The 15,581-nt window shown below is 43.8% G+C and overlaps 1 protein-coding gene across 1 annotated transcript in view; it reads left to right on the top strand.

The window, feature by feature from the left end:
- LOC147081079 (C-myc promoter-binding protein-like) overlaps positions 1-15,581 on the top strand; it is a 59,611-nt gene that overhangs the window by 1,414 nt on the left and 42,616 nt on the right. The window contains exons 2-3 of the mRNA XM_085980958.1: positions 8,366-8,615; positions 15,180-15,249. Coding sequence (XP_085837084.1) covers positions 8,366-8,615; positions 15,180-15,249 — 320 coding nt within the window. The remainder of the gene's footprint in view (positions 1-8,365; positions 8,616-15,179; positions 15,250-15,581) is intronic.

Below are 15,581 nucleotides of genomic sequence, written 5' to 3'. Positions count from 1 at the left end.
CTTAAGTGGTGATGTCATGACATTGTTGCATGCAATCATTACCATCTCTGTGTAGTGACATCATCATGTCACGGCCAGCCTGCACATGTGTGGAATGCTGATCCCCACATTACGGCCTATTTCCAGGAAGACAAAATAAATGCAGGAGAGCGGCTGTTAGTTTGCTCTCCCAAGACCCAGGCTGCGGAGCAAAAGCTGACTGGCAGTGTTCAGCCTCATTTGCCTCTTGATGCATGCTGCAGCCTGAAATAAAGAGTAGATTGCCTTTCAAAAGCTAGGCTTTATTAACCTTAAAAAACCAGCAAGTACATGTTGAGCACCCAGTCTCAACCACTGTAGGAAACTGAATTTAAGATGGCCACCACAGGTCACATGGAATCAACTAACCAATAAGTTTACAGCATATATCTCAAGGCAGGAAAACAGGCAACCAATTACAATGCTTCTTATAAAACAAGAATAATCACCACACAGCCCACATGTTAAGGACAGGCTGTTAAACTGGTACAGAACCTTGGTTAGACCACACTTGAAGTATTTGAACATTTCTGGTCTCCATATTATAAAAAGGATATAGAGGCACTGGAGAAGTTGCACAACAGATTTACTAGAATGATAGCAGAACTGAGGGGTTATACTTATCGGGAAAGAAAGAAAAAGAATGACTTGCATTTATATAGCGCCTTTCACGACCACCAGATGTCTCAAAGTGCTTTACAGCCAATGAAGTACTTTTGGAGTGTAGTCACTGTTGTAATGTGGGAAACACGGCAGCCAATTTGCACACAGCAAGCTCCCACACACAGCAATGTGATAATGCCCAGATAATCTGTTTTTGTTATGTTGATTGAGGGATAAATATTGGCCAGGACACCGGGGATAACTGCCCTGCTCTTCTTCAAAATAGTGCCTTGGGATCTTTTACATCCACCTGAGAGAACAGATGAGGCCTCGGTTTAGTGTCTCATCTGAAAGACGGCACCTCCGACCGTGCAGCACTGCACTGGAGTGTCAATGTGCCTGGAGTGGGACTTGAACCCACAACCTTCTGAGTCCGAAGCGAGTGTGCTACCCACTGAGCCACAGCTGATTGAACGATTGACCAGGCTGGGGCTGTTTTCTGCAGAAAAGAGAAGGTGGAAGGGTGACCTGATAGAGGTCTTTAAGATTATGAAAGGGTTTGATAGAAACATAGAAGATAGGAGCAGGAGTAGGCCATTCGGCCCTTCGAGCCTGCTCCGCCATTCAATGAGATCATGGCTGATCATCCAAATTCAGTACCCTGTCCCTGCCTTCTCCCCATATCCCTTGATCCCTTTAGCCTTAAGAAATATATCCAACTCTTTCTTGAATATACTTAATGAACTGGCCTCCACAGCCCTCTGTGGCAGAGAATTCCACAGGTTCACCACTCTCTGGGTGAAGAAATTCCTCCTCATTTCAGTCCTAAATGGCTTACCCCTTATCCTTAGACTATGACCCCTGGTTCTGGACTCCCCGGCCATCAGAAACATCCTTCCTGCATCTAGTCTGTCCAGGCCTGACAGAATTTTATAGGTTTCGATGAGATCCCCTCTCAATCTTCTAAACTCCAGTGAGTATAAGCCCAGTCGACACAATCTCTGCTCATACGTCATTCCTGCCATCCCAGGTATCAGCCTGGTGAATCTTCACTGCACTCCTTCCATGGCAAGAACGTCCTTCCTCAGATAAGGCGACCAAAACTGCACACAATACAGGTAGACTATCCTTTATCCGAAAACCTCGGGACCAGCCGTGTTTTGGTTTTAGGAAAATTTCGGATTTCGGAAGGTGCGCGAAAACACTTTGGTTTTCAGAATAATTTGGTTTGCGGGAGTGCGGATAAAGGATGCACTATCCCTTATCCGAAAGGGTGGGGGTCGGGGGTGGGGGTCGGCGGTGGGGGTCGTCGGGGGTTGGGTTCGGCCGGGGGGTCGGGGGTGGGGGTCGGCGGGGGTCGGGGTCGTGCGCACGACTTACGCTGAGCGATTTCGGTTTTCAGAAGTCATGCTTTGCGCCACTTTCGGCTTTGAGGTTTTCTGGTTTCGGATGTGCGGATAAAGGCTGGTACACTTACGCTGAGCGATTTCGGTTTTCAGAAGTGTGGAAAAATGCTACACTATCCCTTATCCGGCTAGGCCTGTAAGTCGTGCGCCACTCTGGTCATGTTGTGCGCACGACTTACGCTGACTGAAAAAACCTTCGGTTTTTAGAGGGTTTCGGTTTTCGGAAGTCCGGATAAAGGGTAGTCTACCTGTACTCAAGGTGCGGTCTCACCAAGGCCCTGTACAACTGTAGCAAGACATCCTTGTTCCTGTACTCGAACCCTCTTGCTACGAAGGCCAACATACCATTTGCCTTCTTAACCGCCCGCTGCACCTGCATGCTTACCTTCAGCGACTGGTGCACAAGAACACCCAGGTCTCTTTGCACTTCCCCTTCTCCCAATCTATTGCCATTCAAATAATCTGCCTTCCTGTTTTTGCCACCAAAGTGGATAACCTCACATTTATCCACATTATAGTGCATTTGCCATGTTTCTGCCCAATCACCCAACCTGTCCAAATCGTACTGGAGTTTCACGACATCCTCCTCACAGCATACCCTCCCACCCAGCTTTGTGTCGTCTGCAAATTTGGAGATATTACATCCAATTCCCTCGTCCAGATCATTAATATATATTGTGAACAGCTGGGGTCCTAGGACCGATCCTTGCGGTACCCCACTGGTCACTGCCTGCCACTCGGAAAACGACCCGTTTATTCCAACTCTTTGCTTTCTATCCGCCAACCAGTTCTCTATCCAAGTCAATACCTTGCCCCCAATCCCATGTGCCTTAATTTTGCACGCTAATCTCTTATGCGGGACCTTATCGAAAGCCTTCTGAAAGTCCAAATACACCACATCCACTGGTTCTCCCTTATCTATTTTACCAGTTACATCCAGCTACACGGGTAGACGTAGAGAAGATACTTCCACTTGCAGGCGAGACCAGAACTAGGGGCCATAAATATAAGAGAGTCACTAATAAATCCAACGGGGAATTCACGAGAAACTTCTTTACCCAGAGTGGTGAGAATGTGGAACTCACTACCACATGGAGTAGTTGAGGTGACTAGCACAGATGCATTTAAGGGGAAGCTAGGTAAACACATGAGGGAGAAGGGAATAGATGGATATGTTGATAGGGTTAGATGAAGAAGGGTGGGAGGAGGCTCGTGTGGAGCATGGACCTGTTCGGTCGAATGGCCTTTTACTGTGCTTGTAATATTATGCTGTAATTCTTCATGCAGAATAACAGGGATACTTTGTATTAACTTCAAAATTCATTTATAAAAGTATATACACAATATTTTTGTCAGTCAGGATGCAGAAAGCACAATGTTAGGAACATTAGGAACAGGTTGAGGGCATTCAGCCCCTCGAGCCTGCTCCACCATTCAATTAGATCATGGCTGATCTGTTTCTCAATTCCATTTACCCACCGTAGCTCCATGTCCCTTGATTCAGAGACCTCTGTGTCCTTGTGCATAAATCACAGAAAGTTAACATGCAGGTACAGCAAACAATTAGGAAACCAAATGGTATGTTAGCTTTTGTTACAAAGGCATTAGAGTATAAGGGGGAGAAATTCGGTGGGCTGCGCCACCAGTTAGCACCTAAAGAGGGCACTCAGTGGCTTTAGCGCCACTGGCCGCGCCTCCCGCGATATTTAGCTGGGGCGCTAATGGCGGCATTAGCCTGTTGCGCTGCGCCGCCACTGATGACGTCATCGGTGTGCGCAGCGCCCCGCTACTGCCCCGATCGCGATATTTGGCAGCGACCGACTCTGTAGCGCCGCTCGCTAATCGCGCCCGGTTCACGGGGCCTACCTGTGGCGGCAGTGGCGCTAATTAAGGTGGAGGTGCGGGGCGGCCGTTTTTTTCGGCGGGCGCCTGCCAGCACCTCCATCCCCAGCCTCCTGTGTCCCCCCGCCCCCCCGCGGCATTGCCGGCTGTTTTCCGAGAGCCCCGCACTTCTCCTCGGTGCCAGGCTCTCTTGCCGGCACTCGTGATCGCTCATCGCACTGATGCAGGCCCCTCCCCCTTAAGAATGGGAGGAAGGCCTGCTGTACCGCAGTGTGCCATGCCGCAGCGTGTGGCGCTGCGGCACGTTGCGCTGCGATATTCAGTTTCAGCGCTCTAAGAGGGACGTGGAGCGCCTCGAGCCTCGCCCCGTGTCCCTCGAGCTGAATTTCCGGCGATCGCTGCTGCTCCGATCGCAGCGCAAAATCTGGTGCCCAGGCGAGCTTGGCGCCCCGCTTGCGGCTCCACCCAATTTCTCCCCCTAAGAGTAAAGAAGTCTTACTACAGTTATACAGGGCATTGTGAGGCGACACCTGGAGTACTGTGTACAGTTCTGGTCTCTTTACCTAAGGAAAGACATACTTGCCTTAGAGGGAGTGCAGCAAAGGTTCACTAGACTGGTTCCTGGGATGAGGGGATTGCCCTATAAGGATGGATTGAGTAGACTAGGCCTATATTCCCTAGAGTTTAGCAGAATGAGAGGTGATCTAATTGAAACATATAAAATTCTTAAGGGGCTTGACTGGGTTAATGCTGAGAAAATGTTTCCCCTGGCTGGAGAATCCAGAACACGGGGTCACAGTCTCAGAATAAGGGGTCGGCCATTTAGGACTGAGATGAGGAGAAATTTCTTCACTCAAAGGGTTGTGAATCTTTAGAATTCTCCACCCCACAGAGCTGTGGATGCTCAGTTGTTGAGTATATTCAATTCAGATCGATTAAATTTTTGGGAATTAAAGGATATGGGGATAGTGCGGGAAGGTGGAGTTGAGGTAGACGATCAGCCATGATGTTGTTGAATGGCGGAGCAGGCTCGAGGGGCCAAATGGCCGACTCCTGCTCCTATTTCTTATGTTCTTATGTACCCTTACCCAATAAAAATCTCATCGATCTCGGTCTTGAAAACTCCAGTAAAATAGGATTTTTTCTATGAAATTTCCAATTCCTTGTATCCTAGAATTATTATACTGCACATTATTTACAGAGCAGTATCTTGCTAGACTGTCTCGATCTACGGATTAGGCAGTTGCGTTAATCACCACGAGATACTTGTCTTGGGCCTCATGATTGATCACGTTCCTACAGCAAGGTCATTTTCTTCTACTCCTTCAATTTCCCAGGGTGGGAGTTCTGTTTCGCTGAACTCAACAAATGAAAAGATCTGTAAATTATCCTCAGGGTTACGATTTGGTTGGTGGAAATTGCAATAGAATAAATACAGTGCTAAGTTTAAACTGTAAAGAGCAATCTGGATTTGGGCAGCACTGTAAATGGGAAGCTGTGTATTTGTGCCGTCTGTGTTGCATTTGTGTTCAAGGGAATCGTTTCATTGCTGTAAACTGAGAAACTCAATATAAATTCAAATTGTAGTAAAAGATGATTTGTCTTTTGTTTGGGGAAGATTTTGTTTAATGTTGTCTTAAAGTCACTGACAGGATTACTGCTCTGCCACCACCCTTGTCGCTGTGACCGCCACTTGCTGTCATAGAGTCATAGAGTTTTACAGCACAGAAAGAGGCCCTTCGGCCCATCGTGTCCGCGCCGCCCATCCATCCCTGTCCAGTCTAATCCCATTTTCCAGCATTTGGTCCATAGCCTTGTATGCAATGGCATTTCAAGTGCTCATCCAAATGCTTCTCGAATGTTGTGAGGGTTCCTGCCTCTACCACCCTTTCAGGCAGTGAGTTCCACATTCCAACCACCCTCTGGGTGAAAAAGTTCCTCCTCAAATCCCCTCTAAATCTCCTGCCCCTTACCCTGAATCTATGCCCCCTTGTTATTGACCCCCCTACTAAGGGGAAAAGTTCCTCTTTATCTACCCTATCTATGCCCCTCATCATTTTGTACACCTCAATCAGGTCCCCCCTCAGCCTTCTTTGCTCCAAGGAAAACAACCCCAGCCTGTCCAGCCTGTCTTCATAGCTGAGGCGCTCCATCCCAGGTAACATCCTGGTGAATCTTCTCTGCACCCTCTCCAAAGCAATCACATCCTTCCTATAGTGAGGCGACCAGAACTGCACACAGTACTCCAGCTGTGGCCTCACCAGCGTTTTGTACAGCTCCATCATAACCTCCCTGCTCTTATATTCCATGCCTCGGCTAATGAAGGCAAGTATCCCATATGCCTTTTTAACCACCCTATCTACCTGTTCCGCTGCCTTCAGGGATCTATGTACATGTACACCAAGGTCCCTCTGACCCTCTGTACTTCCTAGGGTCCTACCACTCACTGTCTGCTTGTCCAACATCAAGTCGGGTGTGAGCCACAACCTTTCTCCAACTTTTAATGTGCAGCAAGAACTAGCCTGTTTTACTATCATGGTCAGCTGGCTCGGAGAATGACTGACTGTCTGGCAGGTGTACAGGCGTTTAACATTTCAAAGATACACGGTCATTCCTTATGGAACTGACGCATAAATACATGTAACATCATTCCGAGAAACGGGCTGCCCAGAAAGTTGCCATAAAATTGTAGACATTCCGAGACAATATTTGTGTCTTGTACCACAAGGGCACAGTACAACTAACTGCAATCAACTTTTAAGTTTCAGTATATTTTAAGTTTCCTATTAAAAGATATAATGCAAAGATTTTGCAGTTTGAAGCAAGATGGAGCTCTGCTTCAATCAGTCACTTACAGGGTTTTTAATGTTTTCTAGATGTGAATAGTGCTGGCTAGGCCGGCAGTTATTGCCCATCCCTAGTTGCCCTGATAATGTGGTGGTGACAGTGCTCTCACCATGGCGGTAGGTAGGGAATGCCAGGATACTGACTTCCAGGGTGATGAAGGAATGGCGCTATATTTTCAAGTCAGGACAGTAACTTGGAGGCAATGGTGTTCCCATGACATTGCTGCTCTTGTCCTTCTCGGAAGTAAAGGTAGTAATGCAATGAGGTGCTGTCAAAGTAACCTTAATGAGTTGCTGGAGTGCATCCTGTAGATTGTACATACTGTAGCCACAGTGGTGGAGGAGCTGGATATTCAGTTCACTGGCAGGAATACCGATCAACCAAACTGCTGTGTCCTGGATGATGATGATGAGCTTCTTGAGTGTTGTTGCGCCTGCAGGCCATCCCACTGCTTAATTTGGAATGCTTTGTGCATGTTTTACACCAGAAAAATGGGTGCAACGCATACCAATTTCTACCCCACTGAATTCAAAATCCTCATTCTGATTTACAAATCTCCCCATGGTGTAACCTCTCCCTATCTCTGCCACCCCCTCCAGCCCTACGTATCTGCTCGCACTGTCTGCTTTCTTTTTCATCCTCCCCTTCGGTGGCAGATACTTTGTTTATCTTGGCCCCACACACACTCTCTCTCTCTCTCTCTCTCTCAAATCCCTCCCCCATGCTACCCATCTTTCCGCCATCAAAAGCCTCCTGAAGCATGCCTCCTCAGCCATGCTTTCGGTCACTTACCCGAGCTCTTCTACTACATCACACCGTTCATTTTTGCCTCTGTAAAGCACCTTGGGATTTTTTTACTACATTAAAGACACTGTATAAATGTCATGGTTGGGGGCTGGAACACTTTTAGACTGTCTATCCAGTATTTGGTTATAGTTGAATGAATAGTCAGAATGTTGACTTCAAAATTTTAATTATCTTCTCCATAATTCTGTCCAGTTCTGATGTGAGTTTAAACTCTGAAAATTATTTAGATTTATAGTTTAAAAATTCAGAGGGATTAGTTAGCAGGGAATGTAATCCAATGACACTAGTGAGAGACGAAGTGATGAACATTTGAATTTTTAGTAATCCTGTTTTGTTTTAATATTTGGCTTCTCCTTATAACTTTTCTCAAATAACTGTGCTAAAACTCCTGATATACACACACAACCCTTGTTTATTGTTATCCAGAAAATCCTATGCAATTAGAAGAACATTCCCAAGCATTCAGTGCACATAGTAAGTAGATTATTGCAGTTACAAAATCTGGTTGAGAATGCTGGAATTAATGAATTCAAAGTTAACATACTTAAATTAGCATAATACGCTTTGAAAGAGTTCTTAATAACCATATTCTTAGGACAAATATCAAAATTGTCTACCTGCTGATTATAAATGAAAGTTCTCACATGCCTTAGGTTGGACAATCTATCAGATGTGTGATGATGTTGAACAACTCATTTTCTGTAGTTTTAAACGAACCATATTTTATTTCCAAGCTCCCATTGTCTGAAGCCCGCCCGATGAGGCAGAATCAGCCCAGCGTGCATGTGGTTTGTTAACTGCAGGACTTTTACAGCAGCTGATCTACATGTATTGTTTTTCAGCGTTTTGTACGAATGGAAAGAGAGGCTAAAGCATGGATGTCAGATCATTCAAACCACGCCTTATGGCCGACCTGCTAATATCAGTGGTGGGACTTCATCTCAACGAATCTACGTAACGTACCGGCGGGCACCGGAAAACATAGCCCAGAATTCCCTGGCTGTCACTGATATTTGTATCATTGTTCCGAGTAAGGGAGAGACTCCACCACACACTTTCTGCAGGGTAGACAAGAACCTAAACAGCAGCATGGTAAGGTCATCAATCCACTTTCGGGTAACTTTTAAGCCAGGATAATGGAAACCATTTAAGATACAAGTACTGTATAGATTATACTCATTATAAAACAGTCTGTCTTACATCCTGCTTTCAGCATAGTGGCCTCCATTATAACACTATCTCTGATACTAACTGAGCTCAGAATGGCTGTTTGGACAAAGTTGTGATACATAGATGGAAGCATATAGAAATATAGTTTCTTGATATTCCTTATGAAATTTAGAGCTAATTGTTATTTTGTTCCTTACTTCAAAAGCTTTATACCCCTTTGCACTGGTACAGCAGTACAGAGTAATCTTAGAAGGAGCACATTTTTCTTACCTCTTTAACCAGAATTTTGCTTCAATGGGCTACTTAAATCAGTGGTGTGGATTCCACTTGCAAATATTGCACTCTAGGCAGCCCTGACCAAACTTTTGAAAGACTGCGACAGCTGCCCACAGTAGAACAGTGTCATTATTGGAGAAAATGATTTTTTTAATTGCAATACAACAACAGAATGAATGTGCTAATAAGTCAAGATGTGATGACCTCACAGCTCCCCTGGGATTCCCTTACGCATCCCAAGGATCCATTGACTGCAGTTTCAAAATCCCTGATTGGATTAATTCAATACATTACAAGCTGTGGAACCCTTTGGAGGTTTGAACGGTACCTCATCACAGCTCTCAGAAATGCCTCAAAGCTCTTCACAAACAATAAATTACTGTGAAGTGCAGTAACTGCCTCATAGGGAACCAACAGCCATTTTGCACAAAGCAAGAACCCCGAACTGCAAAGAGATGAATCACCAGTTAAATCTGTTTTTTAGTGGTGTTGGTTGACGGAGGATTGTCGGTCAGGACACTGGGAGAACTTCCTGGTCCTCGTTACTGTGCATCTAAACTACTAAAGTAGGCAAATGGGGCTTTGATTTCGTGTCTCATCTGAAAGATGGAACTTTCAGCAATGCAGTACTCCTCAAGTCAGTGTCAGCCTAGAAAGCATACTCAAATTCTGAAATGGAGCGGTAACACATAACTTTCTGTCTGAGGCAAGAGTGCCATCAGCTGCGCCAATCCTACAGTGTTATTAGTAGGATTACAGTGAAATACAAAGCATGTGAAATTTTCATATGTTCACTTTGGATTGTGAAAAACACCCAGCAGTACAGACTTTGGTGTTCAAACTCGGATTGTGTCAAGAGAGAGCATTTAAGTTTAAGTAATTATAGGGTGAAGTGTACATGGTCAAATGTGTCCGGAATTATGGTTGGGTGGCAGCTACTTGAGGTGATGTATTTAGTGTATCACACAAGAAGAATATTAGTATAACATCAAAGACTACTGGTTGAAATGAAAGGTACCAGTATGTTAAACTAAGACTGGTGTTTATGTTCTGATATAAAGCATGTTGTAAAGGAAAGCTATATATGTTCTGTTACATAAGAATTAATACCGCATTCTTGGAGCGTGTTGGGTAACTTGACCTAAAGGGTTAGAGAATTAACATTCCATTCCTCAACATGTTTAGTTGGAATCATTTTTCAGTTTCTAATTTGCAAATTATTACTTGTTAAAAATTGCTGCACATTTAAATTTGATAGGAGCTTTAGAGCTAGACTACTGAGTAAAACCAATGAAATGGAAGTGCGAAGCATATTTATTGACGGGCATTATCGAATTCCAACTCTATACTGTATGTCAGCTTACAGTTTGAAGTTTCATTGTGAGTGTCCACGTGTTGGATCAGGGCTTTATGATGCAGTGGCATTTGATACTTACATCTGTGTTCTCGTTTAACCTTGAGTTGTCTAACACTTCCTGTCCTCCCATGACATTCCAGATTGTAATTGAGATTATAAGGATGTTGTCCTATGGTAATTTAGCAAGATAGTAAGCAGGAGGTTAAGAATATAAGAAATAGGAGCAGGAGTCGGCCATTTGGCCCTTTGAGCCTGCTCCACCGTTCAATAAGATCATGGCTGATCTACCTCATCTCCACTTTCCTGCACTATCCCCATATCCCTTGATTCCCATAATGTTCAAAAATCTATCGATCTCTGTCTTGAATATACTCAATGACTGAGCCTCCACAGCCCTCTGGGGTAGAGAATTCCAAAGATTCACCACCCACTGAGTGAAGAAATTTCTCCTCATCTCTGTCCTAAATGGCCAACCCCTTATTCTGAGACTGTGATCGCTGGTTCTAGACTCCCCAGCCAGGGGAAACATCTACCCTGTCAAGCCCTCTAAGAATTTTGTTTTTTCAATGAGATCACCTCTCATTCTTCTAAACTCTGGAGAATATAGGCCTAGTCTACTCAATCTCTCCACATAGGACAAAACCCCATCCCAGGAACCAGTCTGGTGAACCTTTGTTGCACTCCCTCTATGGAGACCAAAACTGTACACAATGCTCCAGGCGTGGTCTCACCAGGGCCCTATATAATTGCAGTAAGACATCTTTACTCTTATACTCAAATCCTCTTGTAATAAAGGTCAACATAGCATTTGCTTTCCTAATTGCTTGCTGTACCTGCATGTTAACTTTCAGTGATTCGTGTACAAGGACACCTGGGTCCCTCTGAACACCAACATTTCCCAATCTCTTGCCATTTAAAAAATACTCCCCTTGATGCCTCCTTGCATCCTCCTCACAACTTACATTCCCACCCAGGTTTGTATCATCAGCAAACTTGGATATATTACATTTGGCCCCCTCATCCAAATCATTGATGTAGATTGTGAATAGCTGAGGCCCAAGCACTGATCCTTGCAGTACCCCACTAGTTACAGCCTGCCAACCCGAAAATGACCTGTTTATTCCTACTCTCGGTTTTCTGTCCATTAACCAATTCTCAATCCATGTTAGTATATTACCCCCAATCCCATGAGACCTAATTTTGTTTAATAACCTCTTGTGTGGTACCTTATCGAATGCCTTCTGAAATTCCAAATACACCACATCCACTGGTTCCCCCTTATCTATTCTGCTAGTTACAATCTCAAAAAACTAACAGATTTGTCAAACACGATTTCCCTTTCATAAATCCGTGTTGACTCTGCCCAATCCTATTATTATTTTCTAAGTGCCCTGTTACCACGTCCTTAATAACAGATTCTAGCATTTTCCCTACTACTGATGTCAGGCTAACTGGCCTGTAGTTTCCCGTTTTCTCTCCCTACTTTCTTAAATAGTGGGGTTACACTTGCCACCTTCCAGATTGTAGTAATCCGGTCAGTTATTGTACCATCAGTTACAACTGCTGCCATTTCCTTAATGTAAGAAAATGTCATTTCAAGATTAATACTTAAAATAGTGTGAAGTGCATCATAAACAATTGTGTAGCGCATGTTGCAGAGTGAAATGACCTTTCCCTAGTACTGAATGTGTTAGTGTTGTAGCAGGGTTGTGGAAGCGGGCGGTTGCTGGTTTTGCCAAGAACTGAGTCTACCTGAAAGCTCCCCATTGAGCCAATGGTGAGGAATTTGGCCCATTTTAAAAGATGATGATTTACATAACAAGAAATAGGAGCAGGAGTAGGCCATTTGGCCCTTCGAACCTGCTCCGCCATTCAATGAGATCAATGAGCCATTCAATGAATAGCTGACTCGTCCCTACGGGGAGTAAGCATTCCATTGTAATTGTACTTGTACTGGTTACATATGGCAAATAAAATTGAATTGAATTGAAATCATGGCTGATCTTTTGCCTCAACTCCATTCACCGGCCCTATTGCCATAGTCCTTGATGCCCTTACTAGTCAGAAATCTATCAACTTCTGTTTTGAATATACCCAATGACTGAGCCTCCACAGCCCTCTGGGGTAGAGAATTCCAAAGATTCACTACCCTCTGTGAAGAAATTTCTTCTCATCTCAGTCCTGAATGGCCTACCCTTTATCCTGAGGCTGTGGCCCCTGGTTCTAGACTCCCCAGCCAAGGGAAATATTCTCTCAGCATCCATCCTATCAAGCCCTGTAATAATTTTGTATGCTTCAATGAGATCCCCTCATTCTTCTGAATTTAAGAGAATACAGGCCTAGTTTAATCAACCTATTCTCATACGACAGTCCTGCCATCCCAGGAATCAATCTGGTGAATCTTCGTTGCACTCCCTCTATGGCAAGTATATCCTTCCTTGGGTAAGGAGACCAAAATTGTACACAGTACTCCAGGTGTGGTCTCACCAAGGCCCTGTATAATTGGAGTAAGACTTCTTTACTCCTGTACTCAAATCCTCTTGCAATGAAGGCCAGCATACCATTTGCCTTCCTAATGGTTTGCTGCACCTGCACATTCACTTTCAGTGACTCATGTACAAGGACACCCAGGTCCCTTTGAACATCTGCATTCCCCAATCTTTCACCATTTAGGAAATACTCTGCCTTTCTGTTTTTTCTACCAAAGTGGATAACTTCACATTTACCCACATTATATTCCATCTGCCATGTTCTCGCCCACTCACTGAGCCTGTCGAGATCCCCTTGAAGCCTCTTCACATCCTCTTCGCAACTGACACTGCCACCTAGCTTTGTATCATCAGCAAATTTGGAAATGTTACATTTAGTCCCTCATTCAAATCATTGATATAGATTGTGAATAGCTGGGTCCCAAGCACCGATCCTTGCGGTACCTCACTAGTCACAGCCTGCCATCCTGAAAAAGACCTGTTTTTCCCTACTCTTTTCTGTCTGTTAACCAATTCTCAATCCATGCTAGTATATTACCCCCCATTCCATGTGCCCTAATTTTGTTCACCAACCTCTTGTGTGGGACCTTATCGAAGGCCTTCTGAAAATCCAGATACACCACATCTAGTGGTTCCCCTTTGTCTACTCCACTAGTTACATCCTCAAAGAATTCCAATAGGTTTGTCAAACAGGGTTTCCCTTTCATAAATCCATGTTGACTCTGCCCAATCTTACTATTAGTTTCTAAGTGCCCAGTTATTGCATCCTTTATAATAGATTCCTGCATTTTCCCAACTACTGATGTGAGGCTAACAGGTCTGTAGTTCCCTGTTTTCTCTCTCCCTCCTTTCTTAAATAGCAGGGTTACATTTGCTATCCTCCAACCTGCAGGAACCATTCCAGAATCTATAGAATTTTGGAAGATGACAACCAATGCTCCACTATTCCAATGGCCACTTCTTTCAAAACCCTAGGATGTAGGTCATCCGGTGCTTGAGATTTATCAACTTTTAGTCCCATTAATTTTGCTAGTACAGGAAACTTTGGTTTATCCGGAGGTTGTATGTCTGGAAACCTCGATCTAACGGCAGAAATCAGCAGCCGTTTTGGTTAGGTTTTTTTTCTTCTAGCATTGTTTTTAACAGCCAGGCTCTGGAAAGCGTCTCTGTAGCTTAGCAACAGCTTCAGAGACGCTTCCAAGGTACGGGCTGAGTGTTTACAAGCTGTTGCTAAGCAACAGTGTTTATTGTCAGATACTGAGATGAAAACCTCCGTATCCTTCAACATTAGTGCTGGTCTATCCGGAAGTTTTGATAGATCGGCAGCAGCTCGGTCCCGTCGGTGCCGGATATCGCAAAGTTTCCTGTGCTGTTTTTTTTCTAATAATTTCCACCACACCCTTGGTTTTATTGTATTTCTGGGAGGTTTTTTGTGTCTTCCTCCATGAAGACCAAAACAAAGTATTTATTTAATTTCTCTGCCATTTCCTCATTCCCCATTATAAATTCTCCCGTCTCTGTAAAGGACCTACATTTACCTTCGCATACCTATAGAAGCTTTTACAATCCGTTTTTATATTTTTCGCTAGTTTGTGCTCCTATTCCATTTTCCCTTTCACCGTGGCGATCTGGCATGTAATATTACGCCTTGTGGTCATCACTGGGTCTCCTTCCTCTTTACTGGGCAGTGGTCCACTTTGCTATCTTCACTTAATGTCATTATCAGTTTTGTTTGTTTTTTTCTTTCCGTGAATGAAGTATTTCCAACCCCTGTGTCTTTGATCATATTGGATTGTTTAAAAAAAATGCTGCGATGGACTTATGGATAATTTATATGATCCATACTTGATAGCTGATATTACTCTGAGGAGTTATTTTTTCAAGATGAAACATTCCTAAATTAAAGGGAATTTTTGAACGGTTAATGGCTGTGTGCTTGTACCTGGCTGGAAAGCTTTGCTTGCAACCAACCTTGGGGAAAGTTGTTTCCTCCTTTGGTGAACCAGGAAACTATCTTTCCAACTTACAAGTAACATTAGTGTATTTACCTCTTCATCTTCAGTATTTCCTGTCGTCTGTACCAAGGAACTTTTTACTACTTTTATAGGATTCATTTTGTGCAAATTTTTATGAATGGGAGGTTTATCTAGACACACTCAGGAGAAGTCCCAATCACCAAGTGACAAATCACTATTAAAACATCTCTTCAAAACACCTACAAATTTGTTGCATTGCAATAAAATCAGTTTGAACCAGTATATTTTTGTGTAGACCGTGGCAAATCTCGACAGTAATTATGTTGCAGGTTTGGTGAATGTTACTTTGTGTGTGCAGTTCGGTGATTTATTTAATTTTCTGTTGCAGTGGGGATCAGCGGTATATTTGTGTTACAAAAAGTCCTTGGCCAAGACCAACACTATAGCATACAAAGCTGGTAAGTGCTGCATCCGTAATGAGATCTGGATGGGATAGCGTTTGTGGTTTTGACTAGGATAAAGCTGAATCATCCAGATCGCCTTGAGTTTGTGTATTTGTTTCAGAAAGTGAGACTGTGGCACCAGGAAGTAGTGTCAACATGAACATTTGTTACGTGCTGAAGTTTGAATGTTAATTAGTGGATGAGACAAAAAAAATTGGGAATGAGATGCTGTTAATAGGCTCTGAGTGATCAGGACTTGAATAAAAAGATGAATTACTTTTATTTTATGAACTTGACTGCTCATTAATTACAATTACATTAAACCACCTGTAAGAATTCTGGAGTAC

The sequence above is a fragment of the Somniosus microcephalus genome, unplaced genomic scaffold, assembly GCF_052327205.1.
Source record: "Somniosus microcephalus isolate GS21.2 unplaced genomic scaffold, FLI_Smic_1.0 scaffold796, whole genome shotgun sequence".
In the NCBI taxonomy this organism is placed as follows: domain Eukaryota; kingdom Metazoa; phylum Chordata; class Chondrichthyes; order Squaliformes; family Somniosidae; genus Somniosus; species Somniosus microcephalus.
Note: the sequence above shows the minus strand (reverse complement) of the source record. Positions and strands in the feature narration are given on the sequence as shown.